General features: G+C 34.6%; 1 protein-coding gene across 4 annotated transcripts in view; it reads left to right on the top strand.

The window, feature by feature from the left end:
* Positions 1–19731, top strand: part of LRBA (LPS responsive beige-like anchor protein) — a 785855-nt gene that overhangs the window by 113694 nt on the left and 652430 nt on the right. For all 4 annotated transcript variants that reach the window (XM_049632267.1, XM_049632266.1, XM_049632264.1 and 1 more), the window contains exons 10-13: positions 12009–12206; positions 12393–12526; positions 14643–14751; positions 15059–15211. In XM_049632267.1, the coding sequence (XP_049488224.1) occupies positions 12009–12206; positions 12393–12526; positions 14643–14751; positions 15059–15211 (594 nt within the window). The remainder of the gene's footprint in view (positions 1–12008; positions 12207–12392; positions 12527–14642; positions 14752–15058; positions 15212–19731) is intronic.

Below are 19731 nucleotides of genomic sequence, written 5' to 3'. Positions count from 1 at the left end.
CTGAGTTCGAGCCCTGTGTTGGGCTCTGTGCTGGCATCAAGGAGCCTGCTTGACATTCTTTCTCTCTCTCCTGTCTCTCTGTCCCTCCCCTGCTCCAAATAAATCAACATTAAAAAAAAAAATGGGAATCTCTGGGTTAAGCCATTGTTACTCTAGTTTGGTTTCAGGGAGCATGTTAGTCTGCTCTGTTTTTCTGAAAACAAAACCAGTTTTCCTGAGTTGATTTACATACCATTACATTCAGTATATTTTTATTTTAATTAGTTTTGACAAAAGTGTAACTACCACAACATTAAAGAAATGGAATAATTCTGTTCCTGCAGATGTTCAGTTGTGCCCCTTCCCAGTCAGTTACTTCCACTTCTCTAACTCCACTGCATTCTTCTTGAGAGAAACTGTTAATCTGCTTTCTGTCACTAGAGTAGATTTGTTTTTCTTAAGGTTTTATGTAAGTGGAATCATGCAGCATGTGCTCCTTAGAGTTTGGTTTCTTGTGAGAGTCATCCCATGTTGTTATGTTGTAGTAGTTTCTTTCTTTTTATTGCTAAGTAGCATTCCATTGTATTAATATATCACAGTTTTTTTAAAAAGGATTTTATTCCTTTTTTTAACTAACCACTACACCCATCATGGGGCTCCAACTTATAACCCCAAGATCAAGAGTCGCATGCTTTATTGACTGAGCCAGCCAGATGCCCCCATATCTACAATTTTTTAATGCATTCTTCTATTGATGGACATTAGGGTTATTTTCAGTTTTGGGCTGTTATGAACAAGCTGCTCTGAATATTGGTGTATAAATCTTTGTGCTGCCACATAATTTTATTTCATAAATATTTAAGAGTGGAATTACTAACTGATATGGTAACTGAAGTTGCCAAACTCTCTTCCAAGGTAGTTGTATAATTTTACATTTCTATAAGCAGTATATGAGCTTTCTACTTGCTCCACATCCTTAGCATCTTGTATTGCTGGTCTTTTTAATATTAGGCATCTCAGTGAGTATGTAGCCGTATTTCAGTTTGGTTTTAATTTGCTTATTATAATGAGTAGAGATCCCAAGCATCTTTTTTTTTTTTTTGCTTATCGATCATTTTTGTATGTTCCTTTGTGAAGTGTGTTCACATCTTTTGTGCATTTTTTGTTTGGTTGTTTGTTTTCTTATTGTTAAGTTTTGAGATTTCTTTATATATTCTGGATACAAGAATTTTATCAGATGTATGAGTTACAAATATTTCTCCCCCGGTTTGTGTCTTGTCTTATTTTCTTTCTTTATTTTAAAACTTTTCTTTCTTTCTTTCATTCTTTCGTTCTTCTTTCCTTCCTTCCTTTTTTTTTTTTTTTTTTTTTTTTTTTTAGGAGAGAGAATGAGTATGAGTGGGGGAGAGGGGCAGAGGGAGAGAGAGAGAATCCTAAGCAGGTTCCATGCTCAATGTGGAGCCCAGTGTGGGGCTTGATCCCAGAAGCCTGGGATCATGACCTGAACTGACATCAAGAGTTGTACTCTCCACTGACTGAGCCAGCCAGGTGCTCCACCTTTTGTTTTCATAATGTGTCTTTTGAAGAACAGATTGGTTGGAAAGATTTTCTCATGTGTTTTTCTCTTACAGTTTCAGCATTTTTGTTTAGGCCTGTGATCCATTTTAAGTTATTTTTTGTGTCAAGGGTCAAGGTTCTTCCCTCCCCCCCCCACCCAATATGGACACCGTGGTGTCTCAGTACTGTTGTTTTATAAATTGCATTCTTCCTCCATTGCCTTACCTTGGCATCTTTATATTTCAATGACTTATATGTCTTTCTTATGCCAATACTGTATTATCTTGATTAATGTTAGTTTCACAGCGAGCATTGAAAACAGGAAGTCTGAAACCTCACTTTATTTTTCTTTTTCAAATTGTTTTGGCTTTCTAAACCCTTTGCATTTCCAGATATATTTTTTAGAACTCGCTTATCAATTTCTAGAGAAATGTCTACTGGGATTTTATTTGGTATTATATTGAATATTAGATCAATTAGAGAAGAATTGGCCATCCTACTGATACTGATTTTTCCAGCCTGTGAATATGATGTATCTCTCTATTTAGGTTTTCTTTAATTTCTTCCAGCACTGTTTTTTGGTTTTCTTTGTATAGGTGATATATACATTTTGTTAAATGTATTCTTAAGTGTTTAATGTTTTTCAAGTAATAAGTTGTATTTCAAGTCTCAGTTTCTAATTATTTGTTTCTAGTGTATAGATGAATTTTGTTTATTGACCTTGCTAAATTTGCTATTACTTTTACTAGAGTATTCTAGGATTTCCTATACATACGTTATTATAGACTGTAAATTTTATTTCTTCATTTCCAGTCTTTATGCCTCTTCCCTTTTTTGTTTTGTACTAAGACCACCAGTATAAATAATTAAATAGAACCGGTGAGAATAGACATTTTTGCGTTGTTTCTGATTTTAGGGGGAAAGCAATCATACATATTTTATAGATGCCTTTTATGGAGTTGAGAAATTTCCATTTCTGGTTTCCTGAGAATTATTATCAGAGACATATTGAATTTTATAAAATGAGTTTTGCTTTTTGATCAACTCTGATAATCTTTCCTTTTAATTGAAGTGTTTACATAGTTTACAGTCAGTATGAGTATAGATACTATGTGTCTTAAATCTAAGTGTTTATATCTGGACTTTAAATTCTGTTTCATCCAACTGTATCCCTAGGCCAGTAGAACACAGTCTTGAATACTGCAGTTTTGTAATACAGTTTTTTAAGTTGATTTATTTATTTTGAGAGAGAGAGAGAAAGGGGCAGTGAGAGAGGGAGAGAGAAAGAGAGAATCCCAAGCAGGCATTGCACTGTCAGCGTAGAGCCCGATGCGAGGCTCAAACTCATAAAGTGAAATCATGACCTGAGCTGAAATCAAGAGTCAGACACTTAACTGACTGAGCCACTCAGGCACCTCTGTAATTCATTTTTTAAGTCAGGAAGCGTGAGTCCTCCAACTTTGTTCTTTTGCAAGATTGTTTTGGCTATTTTTAGTATCTGTAAAAAATTTTTTTTTAATGTCTATTTATTTTTGAGAGAGAGAGAGAGAGACAGAGTGCGATCAGGGGAGTGGCAGAGAGAGAGGGAGACACATATATCAGTCATAGAAAGGCAAATAATGCATGATTCCACTCATAGGAGATATCTAAAATATCAAACTCATAGAAACAAAGAATTGAAGGGTGGTTGCCATGGGCTGGGGGAGAGAGAAAAGGAGAATTGACAATCAGTGGGTATAAAATTCCAGTTATACAAGGTGAACAAGTTCGAGTGATCTGCTGTACAACATTGTGCCTATAAAAATACTGTATTGTACACTTAATATCTGTTAAGAGGATAGATCTCCTGTTAAGTGGTTTTACTGCAATTAAATTAAAAAAGAAAAAACAAGAAAAGTGTTGAAAGCAGACATCCCTGTATTTTTACTGATCTTAGGAGAAAAAGCATTCCATTTTTTTTTTGCCATCAGTATGGTGTTTGCTGTTAGCTGTTTGTAGATGTTCTTTGTTTATTTGAGGAAGTTCACTTTTATTCCTAGTCTGGTTGAGTGTTTTCATCATGAAACGTTGCTGGATTTTGTCATATGTTCTTTGTGCTTCTTTTGGGATGATCACGATTGTTGTCTTTTGTTTTTATTAATATAGTATATTAAATTGTTCAGATATTGTTAAATCAACCTTTTGTTCCCAGGATAATCACACTTGGTCATAGTTTATATTCTTATCCATGAAGTATACTGAGGTCCAGAAAGGCATCTTAATGGTAAATGTGTAGAAATAACTGCTGGTATTAGTGCTAGGTCAGAAATCTTATCGGTAGTCATCTCTAACATTTGAGTCATCTTTTCCTCATATGTATGGTCAGATAGTGATAAAACTGTACTGAAAATCATGTTATGTGAGAAATTGATGATCCTAGAATTACTTCTTGCTTTATTTTTTACTGTTGAAATCTGTTGTGTTGTATAATCCATGTTTTAGAGAACCCCTTATAACTTAAGGTAGCAGGGATATGGAAAACCAGCAATCTCAGGATTGCTTCTAGGCAATTGCAATTGATTCAGTGCTTTAAAGATTAAAATAATAAATATTTCAAAAGAAATGAAGGGTTAAATACTTCTTTCATATTGTCTTAGTGTTTGATGAAGTACCATGTTGCTTTAAGTACTTTAAAAGGGTATTTTTTTATTTTAATTAATCATGTCAAATAGTATTTACACATGAATATTGTTTCTATAAATTTAGCAGCAATTCCTGAAATATGTGAAAGTCTTAGTTTTAGTTTTAGATTTAGTTTTGTTTGGATTGGTTAGTGGTAGTGATTTATTCCTCAATTCCAAACAAAATAGAAAAAATGTTTAGCTATTTGTTTTCAAAATTTTTACCTGCTAATGTTGACATACTGTACTTTGAATAGTAGCACAGGCTAAATTATTTGTTTAATTGAACTAGTTTCTGATCTTTACTCTGCCACAGATTAACTTTGTGGACTCAAAGAAATCACTTATTTCTTTAGACTTTCGTAGTTTCTGCCTTTGGAAAATGAATTATATAATCTCCCATATTATATGTCTTTATATTGTAAGTTGGTAAATAGGTTAGCTTTTGTAGGTTGCCCAAATGACATTTCCCCTCAAAAGTATTTATTATTTAAAAGCATTTATTTCACTTATGCTAAAATTCCCTTTGTAATCAGCTTTCATTAAATTAAAAAATATTAAATCAATGCTTACAGATTTATTAACTGCTTATCAAGGGGGCAGAAATTTTAGAAAAATAATATATTAAAGCTTTTAAAATGTTTTGTGTAAAAGTCAGAAAGATAAAGGCAGTCTTAGCATGTTTTACATTTTATTTTTATAGCAGTATTGAAGCAGAATTCACAAGTTGAATCCAGCAAGTCTTTGTTGGAAAAGATGTTCCATTTAGCTTTAAGTGGTTATAGTTAAACTAAAGAAAACAATCCTTGTCTGTGATTACTTAGAAGTATGGTTTAAGGGGCGCCTGGGTGCCTCAGTCTACTTTAGCTCAAGTCATCTCATGATTTGTGGGTTTGAGCCCCATATCGGGCTCTCCGCTCTCAGCACAGAGCCTGCTGTGGATCCTCTGTTCCCGTCTCTCTCTGCCTCTTCCCCTGCTCATGCTGTCTCTCTAAAAAAATAAACCTAAAAAAAAAAAAAACAAGTATGATTTAAAAGATAAAATATGAGCTTTCTGGTAAAGGTAAATATATACACAAATATAGAATCTTGTAATCTTGTAATGTTAGTGCATAAATCACTTTTTTTAAGTTTATTTATTTATTTTGAGACAGAGAGAGAGATCAGGAGAGACAGAGAAAGAAGGAGTGGGAGAGAGATCCCAAGCAGGCTTTGCACTGTCAGCGTGGAGCCCGATGTGGGACTTGAACTTAATGTGAGATCATGACCGGAGCTGAAACCAGGAGTCAGATGCTTAACTAAGCCACCCATGCGCCCCTGCGTAAATTACTTTTAATTCTGATACAGACTTTAAGAGAAAAAGCATAAAAATCTAAATCTATACATAATATGAAAAGATGTAATTTTTGATATCACTAACATAAAATCGGGTGATAGAGATGTAAATGTGTAAAGGTTTTGTATGTGATTGAACTTAAGCCGTTATTGGCTTAAAGTAGAATATTATAGGGATGCCTGGGTGGCTCAATTGGTTAAGCGTCCGATTTTGGCTTAGGTCATGATCTCACGGGTTTGTGAGTTTGAGCCCCGCATCGGGCTCTGTGCTGACATCTCAGAGCCTGGAGCCTGCTTGGGATTCTGTCTCTTCCTCTCTCTGCTCCTCCCATGCTCATGCTCTGTCTCTCTCTGTCTCTCAATAATAAATAAATGTCTAAAAAAAGTAAAAAAAAAAAATAGAGTTTTATAACTTTAAGATGTTTTATGTAATTCCTGTGGATATGGCAAAGAAAATACCTATAGAACTTAACACAAAAGGAGAAAGGGATATAAATACCAACAATCATTGGCATATAAAAGAAGTCAATTAGCAAATTATAGTGAACAAAAATGGCAATAGTGAGTCGCTAACTACTTCAAATGTAAATGCATTAAACTTCTCACTTAAAAGAAATAGGCTAAATGGATTTTTTTCTCCTAAATTTTAATTTAAATTCTAGTTAGTTATCATAGAGTGTAATATTGGTTTCAGGAGTAGAATTTAGTGATTTGTCACTTAAAAATAATAGCCAGTGCACATCATAAGTGCCCTCCTTAATACCCATCACCCATTGGCTAATGGATTTAAAAAAACAAAACCCGGGGCGCCTGGGTGGCTCGGTCGGTTACGTGTCCGACTTCGGCTCAGGTCATGATCTCACGGTCCGTGAGTTCGAGCCCCGCGTCGGGCTCTGGGCTGATGGCTCGGAGCCTGGAGCCTGCTTCCGATTCTGTGTCCCCCTCTCTCTCTGCCCCTCCCCCGTTCATGCTCTGTCTCTCTCTGTCTCAAAAATAAATAAATGTTAAAAAAAAAATTAAAAACAAAAAAACAAAAAAAACCAAAACCCAACTGTCTTTGGTCTATAAGAGAGACACCATAGGTCTAATATGGAATATGAAGGGATGGAAGAAGATAGTCCATGCAAATGGTAAGCAAAAGAGAGCAGGGTTGGCCATGTGTATATCAGAAAAAATAGACTTCATTTATTCATTTTAGAGAGAGAGAGAGAGAGAGAGAGAGAGAGTGAGAGAGAGAGAGAGAGAGTGCAAGGAGGGGAGAGGGCCACAGGGAGAGAAAATCTTCAGTAGGTTCCACACTCATTGTGGAGCCTGACACGGGGCTCAATCCCTTGACTCTGGGATCATGACCTGAGCTGAAATCAAGAGTCAGACACTGAACTGACTGGGCCACCCAGACGCTCCTCCAAATTAGACTTTAATTCAAAATCTGTTACAAGACTCAGAGAAGGAAATTATATAATGATAAAAGTGTCAATTCACGAGGAAGATACAATAATTAAAAATATATACACCTAACTTTATGGCTGCAAAATATATGAAACAGACCTTGACAGAATTGAAGGGAGAAGTATGTATTAACACAATAATGGTAAGACATTTCAAAACCCTTTTATTAATGGATAGACCAACCAGAGAGATTACTAAAGAAACAGAGACCATGAACAACAATGCAGACCAGTTGGACCCTAACAAACACATACAGAACACCCCACCAAACACCAATAGAATACATATCCTTCTCAAGCTCCTATGGGACATTCTTCAGGATAGACAACATATTAGGCCACAAAATTAACAAATTTAATAATACTGAAATCATAATACCAAATACTTTTTTTTACCCCAATAAAATTAAGTCAATAGTAGAAGGAATCTGGAAAATACACAAATTTGTGGAAATCAAACAACACACTCTCATACAACTAGTGTGTCAAAGAAATCCCCAGGAAATTTCTGGAGCCAGGTGAAAACAACATATCAAACTTTATGGGATTTAGGGAAAGCAATACCAAGAGGAATGTTTATAGTCCTTTAAAAAGAATAAAGGAAGATCTCAGATCAATAACTAATTTTTCCCTTCAAGGAACTAGAAAAAGAAGAGCAAAGTAATCCCAAAGTTATCAGAGGAAAGGACGTGATAAAAATTCAAAGTAGAAATAAATGATATAGAGACTAGAACAATAATAGAAAAAAATTAACAAAACTAAGAGTTTTTTTTAAAGATCTACAAACCTGACAAGTTCTTAGCTAGACTAAGATAAAAGAGAAGACCTAATAACTAAAAGAAATGAAAGAAGAAAAAAAATAAAATGAAAGAAGAATTATTACTAATGCCATGAATCTAAAAAGAATTAGGAGACTACTATGAACAATTTTATATCAGCAAATTGAATAATATAGAAGAAATGGATATTCTTAGAAACACACTGCCTATCAAGAGAAAATCTGAAGAGACTGTAGGTACTAAGGAAATTGAATCCGTAATCCAAAACCTCTGAATAAGGAAAAGCTGTGTACTGCATAGGATTTCACTGGAGTATTCAAACATTAAAGAAGAATTAACAACAATCTTCCTCAACTCTTTCAAAAAATGAAGAGGAGGGAATACTTTCAAACTCATAACTTTTTAAAGTTTATTTATTTTGAAAGACAGAATGAGTAGGGGAGAGGCAGAGAGAGAGGGAGACAGAGAATCTCAAGCAGGCTTTGCACTGTCAGTGCAGACCTTGACGCGGGGCTCGACCCTACAAAACTGTGAGGTCATGATCTGAGCTGAAACTAAGAGTCAGATGCTCAGCTGACTAAGCCACCAGACACCCTCCAAACTCATTTTAATTTAGGAGGTCAGCATTACTTTGATACCACAGCCAAAGGCACTACAAGATAACTATAGACCAGTATCCCTGGTTAATTTTGATGCAAAAATCCTCAACAAAATACTAACAAGGCAAATTCAAGAGCACACCAAAAGGATCATAGTCTGTCACCAGCAGAGACTTAGTCCTGGAATGGAGGACATATGAAAGTCAATCATTGCAATATACATGTTAACAGAGTAAAGGACACAAACCACACAGTCATCTCAATTGATGCAAAAAAACTGTTGGACAAAATTTATTCTTTAATTATAAACACACTCAACAAATTACTAGTGAAGGAAACTACTTCAAAATAATAAGGCTACATATGAAAAGCCCACAGCTGACATATGCATTAGTGAAAGACTGAAAGCTTTTCCTCTAAGAACAGGAACAAGGCAAGGATTCCCATTCTCACCATTTCTGTAGGCCACAGTACTCGGAGTCTTAGAGTAGTTAGTCAAGAGGAGGAAATAAAAGGCATCCCAGTTGGAAGGGATGAAGTAAAATTATCTTTTCACAGATGACTTGATCTTATATGTAGAAAATTCTAAATGAAAACCTGTTACAACTGATAAATTCAACAAGCTTGCAGGATACAAGCCAAGAACAAAAATCAGCTGTTTCTCTCTATAACAACAGTGAACAACCTGAGAAGGAAAATAAAACAACAATCTAATTTACAAAAGCATAAAAAAGGAATACTTAGGAACAACTTACCTAAGGATGGCTTAAGACTTGTACACTGAAAAGTCTGTAACATTGTTGAAAGAAATCAAAGAAGCCACAAAATGGAATGATACCCTCGGTTCATGGATTGAAAGACTTGCAATTGTTAAAGAATGCATACTGCTGAACATGATGTACAAATTCAGTACAGTTCCTATCAAAATTCAAATAGTATTTTTTGCAGAAATGGAAAAAAAATCCCTAAAATTTATATGAAATTTCAAGGGTCTCCAGATAGCCACAACCTTGAAAAAGAAGAACATGATTAGAAGTCTTACACTTCTCAATTTCAAGACATATTACAAAGGGATAGTAATCAAAACATTATGGTGCTTGCATAAAGGTAGACCTATGGACTAATAGAACAGAATTGAGAGTCCAGAAATAAATCTTTGCACATATACTCAAATGATCTTCTACAAAGATGCAAACACCACACACAATGGAGAAATGATAGTCTTAAAAATTTTTTTTTCTTTAATGTTTATTTATTTTAGAGACAGAGCGAGAGACAGAGTGCAAGTGGGGGAGGGGCAGACAGAGGGTGACACAGAATCTGAGGCAGGCTCCAGGCTCTGAGCTGTCAGCATAGAGTCCGACGTGGGGGCTTGAACTCAGGAACCATGAGATCATGACCTGAGCCAGAGCCGACGCTTTACCGACTGAGCCACTCAGGTGCCCCTGGCTAGTCTTTTTAAAACCTGGATTTGTGACAAGTAGATATCTACACAGTAAATAGTGAATTTTAATCCTTACTTTACAACATATATCAGAATTAACTCAAAATGAATTAAAGACCTAAACCTAAGACACATAAGGTTCCTACCTGAAAGCAGAGGAAAATCATCATGACATTGAGTTTGACAGTGATGTTTTGGATATGACACCAAAACAGGCAACAAAGATAAAAATAGACAAATGGGTCCTCCATCTCAAAATCTTTGGCATGTCAAAGCTTTTATGTATCAAGGAATTGAGTGAAAGGGCGAACTGTGAAATGAGAAAACATGTTACAAAACCATATAGTTGATAAAGGGTTAATATCCAGAATCTATAATGAAGTCCTACAACTGAACAACAAAAATCTCCAAATAACCCACTAAAAAAGTGGGCAAAAGACTTGCATAAACATTTCTCCAAAGAAGATACTCATATTGCAAACAAACATGAAAAGATGGTCAACATTACAAATCAGCAGAGAAATGCAGATCAGAACTACAGTAGATACCACCTCATACCACATTAGGATGGCTAGTATAAAAAACTGAAAATAATAAGTATTGGCTAGGGTATGGAGAAATATGTACCCGTATGCACTGTTTAGTGCATATGTGGAATGCATATATGGGGATGTTCAGTGGAGATGTAGAATGCTGTAGGCTCTATGGAAAGCAGTATGGTGGTTCTTCAAGAATCAAGATTAGAATTACCCTATGATTGAGCAGAAGAATTAAAAGCAGGATCTGAAAGAGATATTTTCATATTCAAGTTTATTGTAGCATCATTCACAATAGTCAAGTGGTTGAAGCAACCTAATTGTCCATGGACACATGAATAGATAAAATGTATATATGTACAGTGGAATACTATTTAGTTTTAAAAAGAAGGAAATTCTGACACATGCTACCATGTAGTCAAGCTTGAGACATGATACTAAGTGAAATAAGCAAATAAAAAGTATGCTAGGATTCCACTTACATGAGTTACAAAAAATAGTCACACTTACAGAATCAGAAAGTAGAATATGGTGGTTGCCAGGGAATGGGGAGTGGTAGAAATGAGATGTTAAATATATACTGAACTTCAGTTTTACATGATGTAAAAGTTCTAGAGATTTGTTATATAACAATATGCATATAGTTAATACTACTTACTGTACTGTACACTTAAAAATGTTGGGGCGCCTGGGTGGCTCAGTCGGTTAAACGTCCGACTTTGGCTCAGGTCACGATCTCGCGATCCGTGAGTTCGAGCCCCGCGTCGGGCTCTGGGCTGATGGCTCAGAGCCTGGAGCCTGCTTCCGATTCTGTGTCTCCCTCTCTCTCTCTCTGCCCCTCCCCCGTTCATGCTCTGTCTCTCTCTGTCTCAAAAATAAATAAAAAAAATGTTAAAAATTAAAAAAAAATGTTTAAGATGGTACATTTATGTACTGTGTTAATAACCACAGTTAAAGAAATCCAAAAAGGGGGCACCTGGGTGGCTCAGTTGGTTGAGTGACTCTTGTTTTGGGCACAGGTCATGATCTTAGGGTTGTGGGATTGAGCCCAGTGTCAGGCTCTGCACGGAGCACAGAAACTGCTTGGGATTCCCCTTCTCTCTCTCCCTTTGTCCCTCTCTCCCGCTCACGCTCTTCCTCTTTCTCTCTTAAGAAAAAAAAAAATCCAAAAAGACAAAGTACAGTGAAAAAAATGATGAAATATGTGCCATAGGACACTACGTTTTATACTTTTTAAATGTAAGTTAAAAAAAAATTTTTTTTTGACGTTTATTTATTTTTGAGAAGAAAGAGAGCATGAGCGGGGGAGGAGAGAGAAAGAGGGAGACACAGAATCTGAAACAGGCTCCTGGCTCTGAGCTGTCAGCACAGAGCCCGACACGGGGCTCGAACTCACGGACTGTGAGATCATGACCTGAGCCGAAGTCGGACGCTTAACCGACTGAGCCACCCCGGTGCCCCAAATGTAAGGTTTTAATACCGACTTGATTTTCATTGTATCTTTAAAATGAATACAGTCCACTAAAGAAGTAATGAAACAGGGCTCTTCTTACTTGATATTGTTAGGAAAATGATTAAAGATACATTCCTTAAATTTTTGTATCTGGTGATTTGTATCTAGATTTTCTTTTTGTGGTATACTGTTTTAACTGTTTTACTCTTTATTTTTAGGGTACATTTAAATTCAAAGCGGAAAGTGATCTGTTTCTTGCTGAGCATCACAAACTTCTTTTGTATGATGGCAAACTTTCTAGTGCCATTGCATTCACGTACAATCCACGTGCTACAGATGCCCAGCTCTGCCTTGAATCATCCCCTAAGGACAACCCTTCAATTTTTGTTCATTCACCGCATGCACTCATGCTCCAGGTACTAGCTATGACATTTTTTATTTTTTATATATAATCTTTTAAGAATATTTTTCATGGTAAATTTTAGTGAGGTATATTAGGTAGCTTCTATTAATGTGATATAAGGTATTGTTCTTGTTAGGCTTTTTTTATTGTTTGGGAAAGGAAATCATTGGAATCTTTACTGTGTTTTCTGTTTTACAAGGATGTGAAAGCAGTTTTAACACATTCCATTCAAAGTGCTATGCATTCAATTGGAGGAGTACAAGTGCTGTTTCCACTTTTTGCACAGTTGGATTATAGGCAATATTTATCTGATGAGGTTGACTTGACTATATGGTGAGTGCCATTATTTTGTTCTTGAAGTGGATGTGAGGATGACTTTTATTACTGTTGAGCTGCACAATATTTTTTCTGCCTTTTAAATTTGTTGGTAGGGTTAAAAGAATGTATGTAAAGAAATTTGTGAACTTTAAAGGTTACTACAAATTCCTGTCAGTAATAGTAGTATTAGGGGCATCTGGGTGGCTCATGATTGAGCATTCACCTCTTGGTTTTGGCTTAGGTCATGATATATCAGGGTGGTGGTATCGAGCCCCATGTCGGGCTCTGTGCTGATCATGGAGCCTGCTTAAGATTCTTTCCCTCTGCCCCTTTGTGCCACTTGCAGTCTCTCTTACTTTCAAAAAAAAAAAAAAAAAAAAAGGTAGTAGTAATCTAAATTCTTTATCAGTAGGAAATATGGAAGCTGTAAAAAATATAATAAACTTCTCAGAATAAATTTAGAAATAATGATTTAGCAAAAGTGAATACATTTTTGTCTATCATTCTAATTTAAAAAGTTATTTTAGATTATTACATGGCAGTGATTCATTATGGGGATTTAGCTTTTCATTTTAATTATTGCATATAACTAAATTAAAACTGAAATTTTTAATGATGTTATTTATTATTTACATTTGCTCTTTTTGAAAATACTAGATTGTATGTTGGACACATTTGTCTCTTACAGTATAGAGTCTAAAAAAGGCAAAGATATAAGAGGACATAATATAAAACATTGGAGGGGGTGTCTAAATGAATTTTTCATGGCTGTATATTCTAGTGAGACTAGTAATTATGTTTAATGTATTATTTGAGTAAATGAGTGTTTCATTATTCATTTTTAGAATTCCCTGATTTTGTGTAATTTGATATCAATTAATCAATGTATGTATTTCATGATGTAATAATTCTCTTGAGATGTTTAGGCAACAAAATGACTTTTTTTTTTAAATGAATGAGATATCAAATCAAGTATTTATTGTCTACATTAAAATAATTAAAGTTATCCTTGACATATTGCTACTTCATTAATTTTTTTATGTGTCCTGGTCTGAAACTTCTGTAACAGAGCTCAGTTATTTTTTCTTGGTTCTCCCTTTTTTTTTTTAAACTTTTTATCTTTATTGAAAATGAAGACTTAACAAAATTTTTTTTGATGTTTATTATTTATTTTCGAGAGAGAGAGAGAGACAGAACACAAGTGAGGGAGTGTTAGAGAGAAAGGAAGACACAGAATCTGTGAAGCAGGCTCCAGGCTCCAAGCTGTCAGCACAGAGCCCAACGTGGGACTCAGACTCACAAACCATGAGATCATGACATGAGCCAAGTCGGACGCTTAACGGACTGAGCGAAGGCACCCCAAAATTGCTGACAGTTTTAAAAGCACTTGTATCGAGGGAGGAGGTTGGCTTCTTTTGTTTGTGGGGGTATCTCAGAGGCTTTGAGAAGGAGGTAACAGGTGATCTTCATTCCATTCCATTTTGTGTATCTCTAAAAGTGAGGGTAGGAGCATGGCCCAACCCCTATTCAGTTTTAAAAGTCTTCTCAACTGACTACAGAATTACGATTTTCCTTTTGGGATAATGTACAAAATTGTTGAATTAGTGTTTGAGGACTTCGGTTTGTAAATTCCAAATTTACTTTTTTATCTTCTTCATTAACCAGGCTAGTCTGGAGCCCTAACACATTTCTAAGTATTTCTTTCCTAGTGTATTTGCTCCATGTGTCTTTTGCCTCTGGCCTCTAACTCTCTAAAATTGAATATACTTGCTAATCTAAGTTATATCTATTCTTTAAGGCCTTAATATACTTATGTTAGCCATTTTATTACTTGTTTTCAGACATTGCTAATTTTTGTTCAGTTTATATATGTTTCTCATGTTGTTTGTAAGTAATTGACTTATTAGTAGGTTGATGATAAAGTACGTGAAATAAATAATTAAGTCCTAATCCTGCATTCAAATTCCAGTCCCCAAATAATGTTGGAGACAATTTTATAACTTCATTTTCCTTGAAATAGAGAACTTTTTATTAAGATAGATGAAAGCCTGCATCTATTTAATCCCCCTCCCCACCTTGTTTTTTTAAAAGAGTAAGTTTTTCAGACTGTTGCCTGTTGTTTTTGTTGCAGTTCAACTTTGCTGGCTTTTATCATGGAATTGTTGAAGAACTCAATTGCTATGCAGGAGCAGATGCTTGCCTGCAAGGGCTTCTTGGTAATAGGATATAGTCTTGAAAAGGTAAAGTATGAGATGCATTATATATTTTGTTCTTAATTTTGAGGGCATGGATTTGGTTTCCTAAGTGGTTGAGCAATTCTTTCTGCAAGTGTGTCTCCTTGGTTACGTAAAATTACCAAAATTAAAATAACCTTTTGTTGTTTTACCTTGCTTCCATTGCTTTTTTAGAGAAATGTGGCATCGAGTCTCATGGCATCTTTAACTTTTAGCAGTTTGTGGGCCAACTTTTTTCTGGTATTGAGAACCTTTAATGTACTTACTTTGCCTTGTATTGGTAGTGACCTTTCATCTATTTTTTTCTTTTCAGTCTTCCAAATCCCATGTTAACAGAGCAGTACTTGAACTTTGTCTCGCATTTTCAAAATATCTGAGTAATCTGCAGAATGGGATGCCCCTACTCAAACAATTGTGTGATCACATTCTTCTTAACCCAGCTATATGGATTCATACTCCAGCCAAGGTAATATATTGGTTTTGTTTTACTATCTTCACGAACTTTTTGTAGTTGAGAACAGTTATAATAATGAGGTTTTCTTTTATTCTTCTATATGTTGTCATATACGATTTTAGTAGATTGCAGTTTTTGACTAAGCTTTTTTTTCTTTTTTAGATATATTTGCAAATAAGTGTTATCTTTTCTTTCTTTTGTAAAGCAGTGTCAGTATTTTTTTTTTTGAAGTTTAAATTCCAACACATTTAAAATACGATGTTATATTAGTTTCAGGTATATTGTATAGTGATTGAATAATTCCATACATCACCCAGTGCTATCATAACAAATGCAGTCCTTAACCCCTACCACCTATTTCACACATCCCCTTACCCAGCTCCCTTTTGGTAACCATCAGTGTGTTCTCTATAGTTTAGAGTCTGTTTCTTGGTTTGTCTTTATGTTTTTTTTCCCCCTTTTACTCACTTACTTTGTTTAAATTTCATGTATGAGTGAAATCATATGGTATTTGTCTTTCTCTGACTGACATATTTTACTTAGCATTATACTCTGTAGCTCCATTCATGTCCTTGCAAATGGCAAGATTTCATTCCTTTTTATGGCTGAATAATATTTGATTATATATATATGTACCACATCTTTATTCATTCATCGGTAGACGCTTGGGCTGCTTACACATTTTGACTGTTGGAAGCAATGCTGCTATAAACATAGGGGTGCATGTATTCCTTTACTTTTAAAAAAAAATATTTATTTATTTAGTCTCTACACCCAATGTGGGACTAGAACTCATGATCCTGAGATCAAAAGTCACATGCTGTCCAGACTGAGCCAGCCAGGCGCCCCATGGGGTGCATATATCCTTTTGAATTAGTGTTTTTGTATTTTTTGGAAAAATTCTCAGTAGGTTGATTACTGGATCATAGGGAAGTTCCATTTTTAATTTTTTGAGGGACCTCCATAGTGTTTTCCACAGCGGCTGCACCATTTTGCATTCCCACTAAGTGTGCAAGAGTATTTCTTTTTCTCCATATCCTTGCTGACAGTTGGTTCTTGTTGTTGATTTTAGCCATTTTGACAGTTGTGAGGTGATAACTCATGTAGTTTTGATTTTGCAGTTCCCTGATGATGAGTGATGAGCGTCTGTTCATGTGTCTGTTGGCCATCTGGATGTCTTCTTTGAAGAAATGTCTGTTCGTGTCTTTTGCCCAATTTTAATTGGGTTGTTTGTTTTTTTGGTGTGTTGAGTTGTGTAAGTTCTTTATATATTTTGGATACTAACCCTTTATTGGCTAGGTCATTTGCAAACATCTTCTCTCATTCAGTAGGTTGCCTTTAGTTTTGTTGATCGTTTCCTTTGCTATGCAGAAACTTTTTATTTTGATGTTGTCCCTATAGTGTAGTTTTGCTTTTATTTCTCTTGCCTCAGAAGACATAGGTAGAAAAATGTTGCTATGGCCAGTCTCGGAGAAATTACTGCGTGTGCTCTCTTCTAGGATTTTTAAGATTTCAGGTCTCACATTAAGTCTTTAATACATTCTGAGCTTATTTTTGTGAATGGTGTAAAAAAGTGGTCCAGTTTCATTCTTTTGCATGCTGCTGTCCAGTTTTCCAAGCACCATTTGTTGAAGAGACTTTTTCCCATTGCATATTCTTACCAAGCAGTGCCAGTATTTTTAAAAAACAGCTATAATCTTTATTTCCTGTTAAATACAAATTATATTTGACTTTCATTTGCTAAATATAAATCAAAGCTGGAAAGTTCCAATGTAAATATAATTTTTCCTATCAATTGTAGCTCTGTTCTATTGCAAATATGCGTACATATCAATGTGTATATATGTATGTATACATATTTGTGAGTTTAATTCTTCAGAAATAGCTGAAATGTCACCATTTTTGAAGGCTTCTAATGTATACTGGTCTCATTTAATCATTTTTATTCACATGAATTTAAATTATTATATACAATTATATTTGTGTACAATAATTTATTTAGCACTATAACAACAAACCGATTACTTCTAAATGAATATAAGTGAATTTGTAATAAAGTATATAAATAAACCTTCGCTAAATCTTAAGAATATTGATAGTGGTAGTGTTAAGCAGAACTTGAAACAAATTTTTATTAAATTGCATAATTGTATATGCCCTATCTGAAGTTTTTGTTAGACGTTGTATTATTTTAAACGTGTTAATTTCCTATCTCCCCTTCTCCCTTTTGATCCACTTGGAATGTTTATCATTGTTTAGTTTAGAATAACAGGTACTTATTTTAGTTGTTGGAAAAAAATTCAGACTTTTTTGCTTTTCTAGAGTCATAGTATCTTATTTTCAGTTGGTCTTTTCAAATGTTAAAGAGAAAAACAGCTGCTGACTGTGATTGCCATTTGGAAATAATCAGAGGAGGCAGCTGGAGGCTGTACCTTTTAATCTCTGGGTTCAAATTTGACCTCTTTCTCTTCTGTGACCTTCAATCTTATTTCTTTTCAAGATTGTTTCAGGTTACTTCTTAAACCTTTTACCGGACACTTTTTTTGTCCACTAAGCAGCATATTTGTAAGGCTTTGGATCTCTTTTGATGTGGTCAAAAAGCCTCTTATTAGATACTTAGTAATAGAGGAATATTAAAAAAAATTCATTATATCATTTTCTTAGGTTCCTCGTATTACTGCACTCTGTTTCTTACCTTTTCTTGGTTAATAATTTTCTTTAATTTCCTTTTTAGAAATTACAATGGTTATGTTAATATTAAACTTTCCTTCTGTTTTAGCTGTTTGCTTTGTATATCCATAAGGGGTTAAATCTACCTTAATTTTATTATAAAGATAGTTCTAGCAAGGTTTGTTTTGTTTTCCAATGTTTGTTTGGTCTGAATGTTATACAATTAGAGGGAGGGTGGAAATTTTGAGGAAAAAGAATATGACATAATGCATACAAATGAGGTTTAGGGTTTTGCAGACAACCTGTATGGATGAGTGAGCATAAAGTTTAAACTTCATTAGCTTCATGGTAATTTCACCTGTGGTTACCAAAGTTGAAGGCATATATGTATGAATCAACCTTTGCTTTTGAAAAGGGTGCTTAATGGAAGGTTACTTTCATTTGTTGGGTAACTGTTTTATCACTATGGATACTGTGGTGAACAAGACAGCTCTAATTCAGAGAAGAAGACAGCTCTAATTCTTGCCCTCATAGAATGTAATGAGAAAGACTGATATTAACACATATAATTTATATGGTTACTAAATTACATAATAAGTAAATGACGAGTGTTTATTCATTGTTAGCATATGAATAATCTTGTCCCCATTCTTACTCATGTCAATGTGTTATTAAAGCCTTTTTCTTTTACTACAGTATTATTCTCAATAAACTGACTTTCTTCAGTTTTTCCTATTTTTATGACTTTTTTTGCCAGAATTTTTATGTTTATAACTCTCATCAGATCATTTCTTAGCCCCCAAATGTGTAATAGCTTCCAGTTGTTTTCAGAATATAGTAGTCTCTTTTCTAGCATTAAGTCTTCATGTCAGTACTCTTTTCTAAGCTTTCTAGCTTAAAAACTCAGTTATCCTCGGTGGGTAAAACATTATGCTAAAAACATTATGCCTGAGCAGTGGTTCTCAGTCCTGGCTGATGATAGAACCTGTTGGGAGAGGTTTTATTTTTTTGTTTTGTTTTTTTTAAAAAATCAAAATCAGAATTCCACCCTACATTGTGTTTTTTAATTGGTCTGGGATAGGGCCCAGGCATCAGCATTTAAAAAAATATTTTTCAGGTATTCTAATGCACAATCAGGTTTGAAGAGCATTGTTCTAGATCTTGGGAAGCCTGTTGTATGATCTACCATTTTCCCTGTTTGAAATATCGTCTTTGGTTCTGTCTACCTATCTTAGTACTAATTTTCAAAGCCTACCTTAATACCTGTTTTATTAGTTAGGCTTTTTTGCTTATCTTATAATAATTTCTCTGGCCTCCAAATTGATAGTTTCTAATAAGTGTTTGCTACTCATTTTGTAGTTAATTACACACTTCTGTTTCTTTCTTTCTTATTTTTTTTTAAGGTTTTATTTTTAAGTGATCTCTATACCCAGTGCAGAGCTTCAACTTATAACTCTGAGACAAAGTGTGCTCTACCTACTGAATCATTCAGACGCCCCTTTATAAATGTGTTAATTCCAGATGCTTTTAAAAATAATTTTCTTAAGTCATCTTTATATTTTAATAGGTTTGTTTTTCACTTAAATTTATGTCTATTTTTCATTTTCTCAACTGGATTTCATCTACTGAGGGACAGTGTGTATGACATTATATTTCCATAATACATCATTATGCATAGTTGGATGTAAATATTTTCTAAATGATTTAAATAGCATCGTCAAGAATTTGAACCATGTGACAAAGTATTTTTTTTTCAATATGAAATTTATTGTCAAATTGGTTTCCATACAACACCCAGTGCTCATCCCAACAGGTGCCCTCCTCAATGCCCATCACCCACTTTCCCCTCCCTCATACCCCCC

The sequence above is a fragment of the Panthera uncia genome, chromosome B1 (genome assembly GCF_023721935.1).
Source record: "Panthera uncia isolate 11264 chromosome B1, Puncia_PCG_1.0, whole genome shotgun sequence".
In the NCBI taxonomy this organism is placed as follows: Eukaryota; Metazoa; Chordata; class Mammalia; order Carnivora; family Felidae; genus Panthera; species Panthera uncia.
Note: the sequence above shows the minus strand (reverse complement) of the source record. Positions and strands in the feature narration are given on the sequence as shown.